This window comes from Besnoitia besnoiti, chromosome III (genome assembly GCF_002563875.1).
Source record: "Besnoitia besnoiti strain Bb-Ger1 chromosome III, whole genome shotgun sequence".
Classification (NCBI taxonomy): domain Eukaryota; phylum Apicomplexa; class Conoidasida; order Eucoccidiorida; family Sarcocystidae; genus Besnoitia; species Besnoitia besnoiti.
The window spans coordinates 1219011-1231900 of record NC_042358.1 but is presented as its reverse complement, the minus strand read 5'-3'; the positions used below and the strand labels follow the sequence as shown (position 1 = coordinate 1231900).

Genomic DNA, 12890 nt, shown 5'->3' with positions numbered 1-12890 from the left:
ATGAAGCTCGCCGTTCTCTCCCCCGCTTGCCTTCTGGTCGGCCTCCTCGGCCAGCCTGAGGAGACCGTTGCCCTTCGCAGCAAAGCACTTGCCACCTCTGAGAACTCGGTTGATGCTACCGCCCTGTCTGAGAGGCACGTGCGGAATTTGAACATGGATAACAACTGGTGGCACGATAAGGAATTCGCAGCTCGCGCGTGTCTCATGCATGATGTTGACACGCCGACACCTACGCTCTATACTGACGACAATCGTGACCAGGAGGGGTGCCGCGTGTGGTGCGAAAACGAACCTCAGTGCAATCACTGGACATTCAACCCTCAACTAAGGAGGTGTTTTCTGAAGAAAGGTCCCTTGCATACTGAGGCTCGTAAAGGATATATTAGTGCACCCCGGGTCTGCGACAACAGTGCCATGACGAACTTCGGATGGGGATCAACAGCCCCAGAGATCGACGTGACTCCTGCTGACTTCGCTCTCCAATGCCGCGAGAAATGCGAGGCGAATCCCGGTTGCTCGCATTTCACTTGGAATAAGAACTCAAAGAAGTGTTATTTGAAGAATGGCAGAGCTCACCTGAGGCAGTACAACGGCGATGAGACCAGTGTTCCTTGCGTGTGGTATAACATTGGATCGCGGACTTCAGACGAGAGAGTGTTCCACAACATCACCACCATGTACCAATGCCTCCTCCTGTGCCAGACCCACGATTGGTGCACGCATGCGACCTGGAACGTCGATTCCAAGAACTGCTTCATGAAGAAGGGCGAGCCCCTGACAGTCTCGTACCAAGGTGACATAACGATTCGGAGTAGCTGTATGCGCCTCCTTTAAATTGGTGTCGGTCCCAGTTTGCGCGTTGCGGAGGGTGTTGTATCCAACTGTTCACGGTGTGTCGCATCCAGTACGTGTAAGACGCGAGGCAGCCGAGCGGCATCCACCGGCAAGATGAGTTAAAATCAGCTAACCAACTCTGCAGTGGTGTTGTTCGTGGCGTCGTCGCTCGGATGGGCATATGTCGTCGGGGTCACGCAGGCGGAACTCATGCGAACGTTGGGTTCTCTGTTTCGACGCATTTTGCAACTGTGCGTCTATCGGCACCCGCGTGCCTTTCTCAAGGTGGCTGATCTTCATGAAATACGTGCGCCCTGTTAACGCTCGGGGAAAAGGTGACCCTTAAAAATACAATGCAGTATAAGCAGAACTGCGTCGGCACTTCTGCTTGTGATGATTCATACGCGTCGTACAGGTTTCATGAGCTGGTGGCTACCGCTACCTTGCATGAGATTTTATGCAGCGATTTGAACCATTTTCTTCCCCAACTGGTTGAAAGGTGTATTTCCTAAAATACAGCGGTTCGCTGGCGGAGTGGATACGAACTGCATTGCACACCTTAGCTGGTGTACAGCAGCGAACAGGATGGCGCCGCCCATGAGCCTTCTCGGCTCCAAAGGACGCTTCTGTGCGCTTGATGTATGGGTAGCTACTGCGACAGCTTTTTTACGTCGTTTTGGACAGCGGCCAGTATACTCTTAGGTACCAGCAATGTCGCGTATCTGCAGCAGACGGGAGAAAAGGGCCAGTTCAGAGGAAGTCAGCTTGATCCAGGCCGCTCAGGGACGAGGAATGCTGCTTTTGGGTCAGGGTATCAGATTGCAACAGCATGTACACAGCCCCTGCTACAGCAGCTCTAGCATGCGGAGTAGACATGATTGCCGATTCGGCTCGGCGAAGGATCTCGTGCCATGAAGGGTGACCGATTGTCAGGTTTCCTCCGCAGTTGCGGTTACGCGTTGCATGCTTACGGAATACGGAGGACACCTCTTACGACGCATCGTTCCAGTGTCGTGTACCACAACATGATTTCGCTCCCCCTAGCGCAGCACGGCGTGAGATCTCTCTCTGTCGAGAGGACCGCGGCAGTCCAGGTGAGTACTATGCGTGGATGCCTCCTCGCTACAGATGGCAGTGGGGCACTGTCCCATCTACAAAAAACACCGTGCAGAGAGCCTCGCGGAACCTCGTTCGGCGCAACAGGGTCGGGCGGTCGCAGCACCAACGGTATTGAGAAACACATGCGGCTGGAAAAGACCATGTGCAATGTGGCAACATGCACAGCGCGAGCCTGCCAAGCTGGAGGCCGAGCCCGACGTAGCCGGCGTAGAGGCGGTTGGCCAACCGTGGCTGGCGCGCATCATGTGCAAGCCAGACTGGAGCACGTAACAGTGGGGATACGACCCGTCTGAGCTGCAGGGGCTTTTTGATGTTTCAACGATCCACCCTACCTAGTCCCTGGTCCACCCGAATCTCCATACGCTTCCTTGCGATCGTTGTGGCCATACCAGTAGTTTTCACTTATCTTAACAGCGAGAGTGCCCTCCGCACTAGGCAGACTTCGAACTTAGCACCGGGTTCGTTCCTAGTTCAGCACGCGCCTCCTTTCTGCTCTGTTTCCCCCTGTCCTCCTTTCTCATGTATCGCTGTTTCCTGTTCGGCGGTTGGCGCGTCGCCCAGGCCCTGCTGACCTCTGCCTTACAGCTGTGGGCGGCAGATATTCTGTCTCTCTTCAAAAGCCGTTTCCCAACCGTGTTCGTGATCGCCCCTTCAGCGCTCCACGTCCATAAAAGGAGCCGCCTGAGCCCTAAGCAACTCGCTGCTGGCTCTCGCCATCACAATGTGTTCCCCGACAGGGGGCCTTGAAAGTGTCGGAGAAAATGTAATTTGACCTGTGCCATCCCCCGAGTATTCCCTGCAGCCGACACCAAGACCAGTGCCTCTGATCTCAAAAAAATAAAGGTGATGCAATGGCTGCAGTGCTAAGCGGGGCCGCCAAGCCATCTCGATTCAGTTGCGGATCGCAGAATATGTCTGGAACAACTGCAGCAAGCATCTCCAGCACTTCCGGTGTCTTGACTTGGAGCACTCCGCGCCGGGTACATACCTGCGAATATGCCTGAACCCGTTCACGGGCGTGCAGATGCCCACGAGCGAATGCAGAGGACGCCACTCTAAGTGCTCCACAGAAAACACTCTCAGGCGGGGTGCTGAAAAAACAAATTGTTACATCCCTTCACGACGAAGACCAGACAAGAACGCTTCAGCTGTCTTCCAACAACGCTACTTCTATCCGACCGAATGCTAAGTACACGGGGCCGTCCCACACAACCGATTGCTGGCAACCCTGATAATCGGGGGTGTAGCATTCTGCTCCCGCCCGATCATATTCAGATTATTTTGCTTCAGTGGCAACAGCGACAGGGTACTACCAGGGACCCTGATACGTTGCCATTACGCCGCTTCCACGTGGGCGCTCAGTGCTGAAAAGGAGGGCAGTCGAGGCTTGCTGCCTGAGGACATGCATGCTCGAATATACATATATTTACAGTATTGATGTAGGAGGCTATACCAGTGTCCCATGCTCTACGTGTCCAACAGCCTGTTCCATCTCCTGGTCTGGTCACTGTTCGCAGGAAGGCCCTGTTTAGCCCAGGCATTCCCGGTTGTGTAAATTTCCAAGTACACTTTTTCTGTATCTCTGTATGGCGGCGTTCACGAGGCTCCTTGGGTGTTAGTAACTCATGCGTTGAACCAGCTCGTCACCGCTTTCGGAGGAACATGCTGAATCCAAGGGAAGGGCGTGCAGCAGAGTCACCGCGCCACAGAAGAGCTAGTTGACCTCAACATGCGCTAATTAGAGGCGAGGAGCAAAGAGTGACAAAACACCGCGTCTCTCCCATTCTCTCTATTCGGCTATCTTCTGTTACTTCTTCGGTGGCTCTCTATGACTAACTATTTTCCTTTGCACCAAGGGAGAATGAAAAATATGATGGTAGAGCTATGAAAGAGCGCCTCTTGTACTGCGTAGCCAAAGAAGCGGCGCGAGAGCCGGACAGCGTGCGGGTGAGCCTTGGCACGGGGCCATCCATCGAAAAGAAAAGCTGCCAGGTATTATTTGACAGAGCATTGCATTTGTAAAGATTTAAGCTTGTGAGGACACGCACACATACACAGCGAAACCGACAGAGATACGTGTGGAGGTGTGAGCATAGTTGAGACTGCAAATATTCGTGACCACACGAATCGCCATTTGCGCGCGCGCAAATACGCTATATAATCCTCGCATCTCTACATACGCGGGTCTACGTAAGGTTGAACGTGTATATAGCCTCGTCTATGTACCTATAAACATTCGCATGCATGCGCAGATCCACCGATGCATCTCTGAACGCATTCAACTCGGTATCAGCGTGCATCCGTAGCTTTTTGCGATGCGGCCGGCGCTGGGATCCAAGAGAGGACGCACTCAAACCATGACTTTTTCGCGAAAGGAATAGAGACCGGAGGCCCTATTTTTCTCAGCCACGCGACATCGACTTTCCCGCCTTCAGCACTTCATCGACCAGCAAAAGCTGCTGTGCCAGGGTTGGGGCGATGGAAAGCACCTGACGCTTCACGCGGTAGTTGTCCCAAATTCCTGAGCGGAAAGAGAAAGTGGTATGCGCGCAAGAAGCCCATCACGGAACGCAGCCCTCACCAAACAAGAAGCCGGAAAGGGAGAAAAAAAAAAAAAACCCGCAAACTGTGTCCACACGATGCCACGGCAAACCTCATAAACACCCTGGCGTAGTACGTAGGCATACCTGTTTGTGATCCGACCCCCTCCGACAAGCGTATACCTTCACAGGTACATGTATATATATATATATATATATATGTGTATCGATGTATACGTCTATCTGTAGAGAAGCGCATGCACCGCATCTCTGAACCATATAACGGTCGTAAGGTACGCTGGGGAGAACAGGTCAAAAAATATTGGGAGTTCCAATTCTCGGACTGTGTAAGCACCTCCATGTCGGCTCATTACTCCCTTAATATTGAGCGTGCATGCTAGCGGCATCACTGGACTCAGTATGTGTCTTCGAAGACGTCGATGAGACGGCCACGCTGCGTGCCCTCCGGCTGTGTGCATCAGGCTGTGCACGGACGTGTAAGACACCTCAGCTAGCCAGGTGCGTTACCTTCCACGGCGGGAGAGAGCGCTTCTCCTGTTGCGAGGTTAAGTCCGACAGGCTGCCCCTTGTTTTCGAATGCGTCAACGAGAGACAAAGCAGCTTCTTGCGCGTCGAGGCCGCTGTTCTCCGCCAGCACCTTCGGGATGGCAAGCATCGCCTGCGCAAACGCTTCGACCGCGAGCTTCTCCTTCCCCTGGACGTGCTTCTTGAAGGTCTGAGAACAGTGCAGCACTGCAGGCCGCGCAAAGTCGTCGTCAAGGGAGCACAGAGGCGCCGGCAGACCGCAGACACGGAACCATCCGTCCCGTGAACCCCTTCCTCCCGCAGAACCGCTCCAACGACACGCGAATCTCACCTGCAGAGCGGAGTATGCGGCGACCTCGTAGGCGCCCGCGCCAGGCACAACCGCGCGGTCTTCAAAGACGTTCTTCACTGCGCGCAAGCCATCTCGCAACGCATCCTTGATCTGCGAACACCACACGAGGACGCGGCGGACCGAGGAGCCGTCCATGCGCCACACTACTACGTTGGACGAAACTCCTCGCCTGCGGAGAGCCAGTCCACCCCCCCTTTCCCCCCCCCCCCCCCCCTCTAAGGCCCGCGATCGACTTCAAAAATACCGCCTGCCCCGCAGGCACGCGCCGCAAAGCAGAGCGCTGCACACGTAACCCTCACCTGTGCAATCGTGTGGTCGTTTGGGCCCTTGATGAGGATGCAGCAGGACTGCGGATTTCTCACGCCGTCAACGAACGTGTACTTCTCGTCGCCGAGCGTCTGCTCGTAGACGTGCTCCGCATAGCCCAAGTCCTCGGCAACCAAGTCCTCCACGCAGTTGACCGGGTTTCCGCCACAGCAGAGAGACAGGCGCTCCATGTTGCGTCTCTTGACCTGCGCACACGTGACACCAGGGGGCAGCGCAGCCTCACGCGGTGCCAAACACGAGGGCGAACGCACGCGCGGCTGCCGGTCACGCATCAAAAGTCAAAACGAGAAGCGACCTCTCCACAGTGGCACTCAACAAAGGACCCTGTGGGGATCACGGGGGCGCGACACAACGCCAACAGGCGAGCCGCAGCTGCCCGAGCCGTGAAACGCTCCGCCGGGTCGCGGCGCAGATCCACGACAACTAATTGACGAACAGAGGACGAACGAATCACGCGCAGGAGGACGCCAAAGGAGGGAAAAAGCTCAGCGAGACACGCGACAGACCAGAAGCGAAAACGCGCGGACACGATGCAGGACAATAGCCTACCCTCCGGAGAGCCAAGATGCCGTCCTTTGCGAAGAGATCGAGAGACGGCGGATCGATGCCTTTCTGATTCAGCACGACGAAGGACATTCCGTTCTCCGGCGTGCAGACCTGGACGACGAAACAAACACAGCATTCGGATGCCTTGTTTGGCACGCGGCACGTATTCTGCTTGCGCCGCAGAAAAAAGCTGCCTGGTGCATGCGGGCGCCTACGCGAGGAAATCAAACACAAAACGCGCCGACAGATGCGGGACAAATTTACGAAGGACGCCGTCCCACCAGACGCCGCAAAAACCAGAAAAGAGGACCGGCGGGCAAGAAGACATGCGACAGGCCAAGCACAGCACAGCCGCCCTTCGTGGTCACTTTCTGGCGGAAAGCCGGTTTGTAAGCGATAGGGCATGCACAGCACGAGGGTGCGCGGATGCTGTACAGGCAGACGAGCAAAGAAAGAGACGCTTCGGAAACGTCATGCCCGCGAATGATGGCTGAGAGCTCGCGTCGTCGACAACGCAACAACAGGACACAACTCGAGAGGCAACGACGGACAGAACCTCTGCATACCGGCTCCAATCGTCAGGAAGAGAAGCAGAGACGATGTGGAAAGGAGAATCACTCGCCATCTGGCGCCAGCCGTGGTTCGTCAGGGACGCAAGCGAGGCGCCTGTGCCCGAGCACTGCAAGGACTCTGCCGGCGGAGCCATCCATACGTCTCTTTCGACTCACGGCACACACACATATATGTGGGAGAGCGTGGGCTCGCCTCGGTGTTTACCTTTCTCTTGAACTCGATTATTTTCTTGACTTTCTCATCGGTGAATCTTCGCTCAGCCTCCACCATCTTTTCGCGCTCTTCAGCGGAAGAATAGAAAAATCCTGAGTTCACTTCCGACTTCTCGTACTCCAGGGAAACGTTGCAAGTGAGAATGAAACACTTCTTAAGGCTCGTAGGCATGTCAGGGTGACGCGCGCCGTGATCCATCACCATACCCTGGACAAGGCGAAACACCACAGAACACGACCACGCGTCCCGGTGCATGTGCACTACATCTTTGCATTTAGATATAAATTTATATACGTGTATACGTAGTTATACAAGTATATTGTATGTATGTATATATACACAAGTATATTTAAGCGTGTAAAAATGTACACATAGGTGTGTGGATGCATGCAAGCCCGAGGCCACACACGGATGCATGTGCGCGTCGGTGCTCGACGCGTGCCTATATGCCTCTCCTGTGCGCGGGACGCGGAGGACTGTGACGACAGTCCCGGCGTCCTTGCGCCTCGCTTAGTAAAAACCAATCGCGCACGGCAAACACACATGGCCAGGCCCCCCCCTCGCCCTCCGTTGGGGGGCGCTCCTCTGCCTGTGTGTGTGTGTGTGTGGCCTCCGCACCCGAACGAGCTTCGTCTCGCTCGCGAGGCCGTGGCGCATGTGAAGAATTTCCACCATGAAGAGGTCGAGCTGGGGCTCTTCGGGCTTGGCGATGAGGCAGACCGCGTCGACGACGTCCGGTGTGAGTTTGTCAGCCAGATCCGCTTGCAACTTGGTACGCAGCGAGGTTCGCGCGACGCAGTGGAGGAGCTCGCGGTCCGGAAGCGGCGCAAAGGGCACGGAGACCTTCAGCTGACGCACCTCGCACGACGCACACCGTCGCAGCGACCCGATGCTGCCCAACCGCCCAACGTCGCAGAGACGCCACACACGGCTCCTCTCCACGCAGACCGACGACGCGAGGGCGCACGGACGGCGCACGGACGACACCCGCCCAGGCAGCCCCCCCCCCCCCCCCCCCCCCTGACGCCAGGCGGCTCCCCCTCCTGCGCGTCCGCTGCACAATGACCCTGAGTACGATGCTACTGGTCAGACTAGCGTCTGAGTACAAGTTTCCTCTCGCTGTCCATAGGAGAGAGGACAGCCGCGGGCCGGGTGTGCGGCTGGCGACGCGGTGCCAGTAAGTATGCTATTAAGAAACGCTGGTGCCGCTCACCTGGTCCAAGACTTCCAGGCACTTGGTGCGCGCCTTGTCGAAGCCTCTGCAGAGAAGCCGAGGGTGCACGCCCTCGAAGACGAGCCTGCAGACGCGCACCGGCGAGAAGACAGAGAGGAGACAGTTGAGGCGGATTCGGCGCGCGGCTCGTTCGCCCAGGCGAAAGTCTGCGCGGGGGTCGCCCCCAAGTCCCCACAAAAGCCTGCCGCCAGCCGCCGCCGGTCCGACGGCCTCGCGACGCACGCGAACCGGGTCGCCGCGTTCGCAGACACCGCCACCCATCCCGCGAGCGAGCGGCTTGGGGCCGCGGCGACCCGCTGGCTGCGCCGGTCTGCCCGCAGATCTCTTTTTGCGCACTCCACGGCCTATCCCCCCCCCCCCCCCTCCGCCTGTATGGAACCGCTAGTCGGGGGACGCGCGTCGGACCTTTCAGACTGCCTGAGGAGCTCGCCAATGAGCAGGACGCTGCTTGTTGTGCCGTCGCCGGTACTCTCGTCCTGCGCCGTCGCCGCGCGCGCGATCATCGACGCCGTCGGATGCTGAATTTGCATCTCGTGGAGCAGAACGCAGCCGTCTTTCGTGATCTTGATCTGACCTGCCCCTGAACCCGAAAGGCACGCGCGCACACATCCACCACAGGAATCCAGAAAATGCCAGACACACTCAGCGTCTACATATACGTGTATATATATAAGTGTATAATCACGCACGCATGCGCGCACCGAAGACTGCATTCCCCCGCCCGTGAGCTGACGAGAGGCAGCTGTGCGCGCGTCCAAACACCGCCAAGCGCTCGAGACGCGCGACGCCCACGCGAAGGTAACGGAGACACTCGCACGCGTGCGGTGAGGCCCTCGGGGAGAGCCGCGCGGCTCTGTGGAGGCGTTGGACCGCGGCTGGTCCGGAGAACAGACCTGCGCCCGTGGCACAGCCAGTCGCAATCCACTCGCAGTCGCGTGCGGCCGCGCCTCCAAAGCGTCTCTTCGCCGTGCAGGGGGCCCCTCTGGCCTCTCAAACACGTGAGCCTCGCGACCCACTTCGACACGTGCCTGCAGGCCCCTGTGTTGTCCGTTCCCGCAGACACACAGAAAACCCAGCTGGCGCAGGCGCAGGAAGGCGGTCTGCGGCTAAAGTGCGCAGGGGCGAGGGCAGGGTGCCGAGGCGCTATACGGGGACTCTCCGCACCTCCGACGAGCATTTTCAAGGTGCCGTGCGGCCCGAAGTTGGACTTGACGACCTCCTGGAGCCCCTTGGCCGCGTTGCAGTTAGCCGCGAGGGCGGCGGTGGCGCGGAGGACGTCCGCCTTCGCGTTGACAATCGACACCATGGTGCGGGTTTGGCTAAACCGTAAAGAACTGGAAACCAAGACAGAGTGCGTCGCCCGACAGCGCGCGAGAACGGCGACTCGCAGTGAAAGCACGAGTTTCCCGGGGCTGACAAGACGAGCGCGCCAAGCGGAGCAAGCGGCAGCCGGCGGCAGACACGTGGAAGAAGAGAAGCGAAGTAGGTCTTGAGGCAGGACAGACAGGGCCGGGGGCCTTGGGCGGCAGCGGGACTCTCGCGAACGGTCAGCGGGAGAAAGCCAGACGCTGCGTGGGAAAGAGGACGACCAAGGCTGAAAAAGCCGAGAACAGCGACGGCGGAGAAAAGAACTGCAACGGCACGACGGGCCGAAGGGGAGCAACAGCTGCAGGCACACGCACAGGCGACGCAGGGAGAGGTGAAAGTGCATTTATCCCCGACCATTCACACACTTTGGTTCCCTTTCCCTCGCCTATTGAGCAGTTTTCGCCTCCTCCCCGGAACAAGTCATCCGCATTTTGCATGCTGGTCTTTAACGTGGGCATTCGAGCGGCGATGCGTCTCTTGTTTCTGTTACAACGGCGCTGCTGAGACTCGAGCTGCGCGGCACACCGCCGGAGGCGGCAGATGGAATCGGCTGTCTTCTTCGGCGGAGGAAAAGCGTGTCTTTGCCTGCGAAGGGGCGTCTAGAGCGGGTCCTTACCTCTGCACGGGTGCTTTGTTTCTTCCGCAAAATCCGACAGGACAGCGCCTGGCGGCAAAGGGCAACGCGAGGGGGGAGGGTTGGCGGCGGACGCGAAAGAAGAGGCGAATCCCTTTGACAAAACATGCAGAGCACGGAGAAGAAGGGAAAGGACGAGAAACAAACAGGCAACGCCGATGCTTGTCTCATGCACCTGCCCCGCGCGAAAAACTCCTCCCCCAGCGAACAGCTCCCTCTCCCTTACGGGATTTTCTTCAGTTGTCTCCGTAGCCGCACACCCAACTGCATGCGCATTCTCTCTCTCGCTATCCATCTGTCTGCGCGACCTGTCGTTTTCGGGTCGCGGCAAAGTCTTACACACCGATCTCGCGCACGCGAAAACAGGGATCCTCATCTTTCGTCGCTCGTTTGCTTCTTCCGCAGCAGCCGCAGACCCTTCCTAGTTCTTCGCTTTGCCCTTCGAGTTCTGTCTTTTCGATGCTCGCCCCTGCGCGTCTTTTCGCATCATAGCGAGTGCACCGCCACTCCCCGCATCGCGAGCCCGCCCCCATGAGCCTTCATTGAGACTCCGTGGAGTGCGCGCAGGCACACGTGTCTATATTTCGCTCAACATAGTCCCAAGAAGACAGGGCAGCGCCCGTGACTCCACGCGTTTGGGAAAATCCAGTCGAAGTCAGCGTGTAGATCTCTTCTCCGCATCCCGCCACACGGCCGGAGCGACACTCGTAGGTGTAACGACACAGTGATGCTTTTGAATCGCGTGCATGTCTGGGCCGCCGAATCCCGCAGCCCTCAAAAACAGATCCTCGCTTAGCGCAGGTGTAAACACAGCCGCATTCACGACCTCATCACTGGAAGCCGGAGGCCGACAGCTCTCTTCTTTAATGTCTCTCTCGCGTCTGGAGCGTATGTCGAGCCAACGAAGGGTCTGCTGGTTTTCGCCTTATGTTCACTGAGCTGCTTCGGTGGAGGCCGCGCGGAGGTGCTCGCACCGAAGACGGGGCGGAGGTTGCCGCGAGAAATCGACTGGAGACAGCCTAGGAGAGCCCAGGGACGGCAGAGGAGAGAAAGTGCGCGTTACGCCGGTCCCTCTGCCCTTACTCAGAGCCTACTCTGCGATCCAGCCCTGCCTCGAGCCATCCGCGCGCGCACCCTGTGCCGCGCTGAGAGGCAGCTGGGCATGGAGCTTTGATCCTCGTAGACAGACTCGTCCTCCAGACGCGAGCAGAGACACGGAAACACACAGTGACACGCACATCGGCACAGCGATTCAGAACGTGAGGACGCAGGGCGACATCGGGGAAGACACACTTTCTCCACTATGTATGCGCATTCAGAACGTGAGGACGCAGGGCGACATCGGGGAAGACACACTTTCTCCACTATGTATGCGCATTGTAGAGCGCTGGTGTCCACGAGAGATAAACCAAGAGAGCGAACTCCGCGGCCGAGTGCTCTGGGAAAGGATCTTCGGTTCACCTCCGCCAGCGTTGTGGAGTGGAGTCACGCCTGGAGCGCGAAGGGGCACTCCTCTTTGGAGACGCCGCCTGCCGCCGCTCTGGGCACGTGCGGCGGCCCGCGACGTATCGACTGCAGCGCCCCCGTAGAAAAGGCGCTGCTGGCTTGCCCGTAGAACCCTTCTTTTCCGCGCGAACGGCGGCGAGCCACATCCCCGGCGGCATGCGTACACATTTACAGGACTCATTTATCGATACAGACATAGTCCATGAACCTAGATGGCTCGCAGATTGCTTTTGTAGGGCGCTACACATACCTATATATATATATATATATATGTATCTACCTGTCTTCCAGTTTCCAAGTAGGCATGAACACCATGATCCTGCAATCCGACACTTTAACCTGTCTTACGCAGTCCAGTGGGGTGAATGATTGCGCGGAAAGTTAGCATCTAAAATATAAAACGGATAGTCTCAGCTCAAATGCCAGACTTGCACGGGCCTCGATGTCGCACCCAGTCTACACTGCAAGGAACGCCGAAGAGCGGCTGGCGCATCCGAGGCTTGGCGCGCATGCTACAAAGCGACAGCAGTGCTAGAGCGGCGGCGACAGCTACGACACCGCGCCTCGGGCGGTAGAATGGTTCGTTTTGCAGATGGCGTGTGTTTGATTCGGCTAAGAATGGGGATACAGGGCGTCGGCGTGAGATCCGCAGAATGCTCATCAGAAGAGTCTGGGTTACACCTGCCAACGGGAAAGAAATGCGATCAGCCCTCTCATGTGGAGAGGCGCGACGCCGATGGTAGCAGACAGCAATCGGCACCACACCGCGTACTCGACAGAGGCGCACACCACTCACTTGCAGAGCTCGTCGCACAGACCGACGGATGACGCCTCTGCAATCGAGCCATGCCGGCCGCCGGAGAGAGAGGACAGAGACAGATAGAGAGAGGTGGCAGGAGACAAACACAGCAGAGACGGCGAAAGTCCGCGAAGGCAGCGAGGCTCCTGGGACAAAAGACTCAACAGGGAGGCCCGCTCGCAGTCTGGGTTCGCTCCCGCCACCCCACGGAAGGAAAATTTGGAAAAAACGTGAGCATGTCAAATAAAGTCACACGACTGAGTGCGCTGAATCCCGCTCTGCTTGCATCCCATCTCCTA

General features: G+C 57.6%; 2 protein-coding genes across 2 annotated transcripts; one reads left to right on the top strand and one right to left on the bottom strand.

Moving 5' to 3' along the window:
* Positions 1-834, top strand: BESB_044910 (uncharacterized protein; the record flags this gene model as incomplete). Its single annotated transcript, XM_029362942.1, has 1 exon — positions 1-834. One exon carries the CDS (start codon positions 1-3, stop codon positions 832-834), a length of 834 nt encoding a protein of 277 aa, XP_029220308.1.
* A 3521-nt stretch (positions 835-4355) lies between these two features.
* On the bottom strand, positions 4356-9590 carry BESB_044900 (putative TCP-1 chaperonin; the record flags this gene model as incomplete). The annotated part of the gene is made up of 10 exons (XM_029362941.1): positions 4356-4474; positions 5022-5229; positions 5371-5481; positions 5691-5903; positions 6268-6375; positions 7042-7257; positions 7669-7899; positions 8264-8348; positions 8690-8864; positions 9449-9590. The coding sequence occupies 10 exons, from the start codon at positions 9588-9590 to the stop codon at positions 4356-4358; spliced, it is 1608 nt and encodes a 535-aa protein (XP_029220307.1).
* Positions 9591-12890: the final 3300 nt, after the last annotated feature.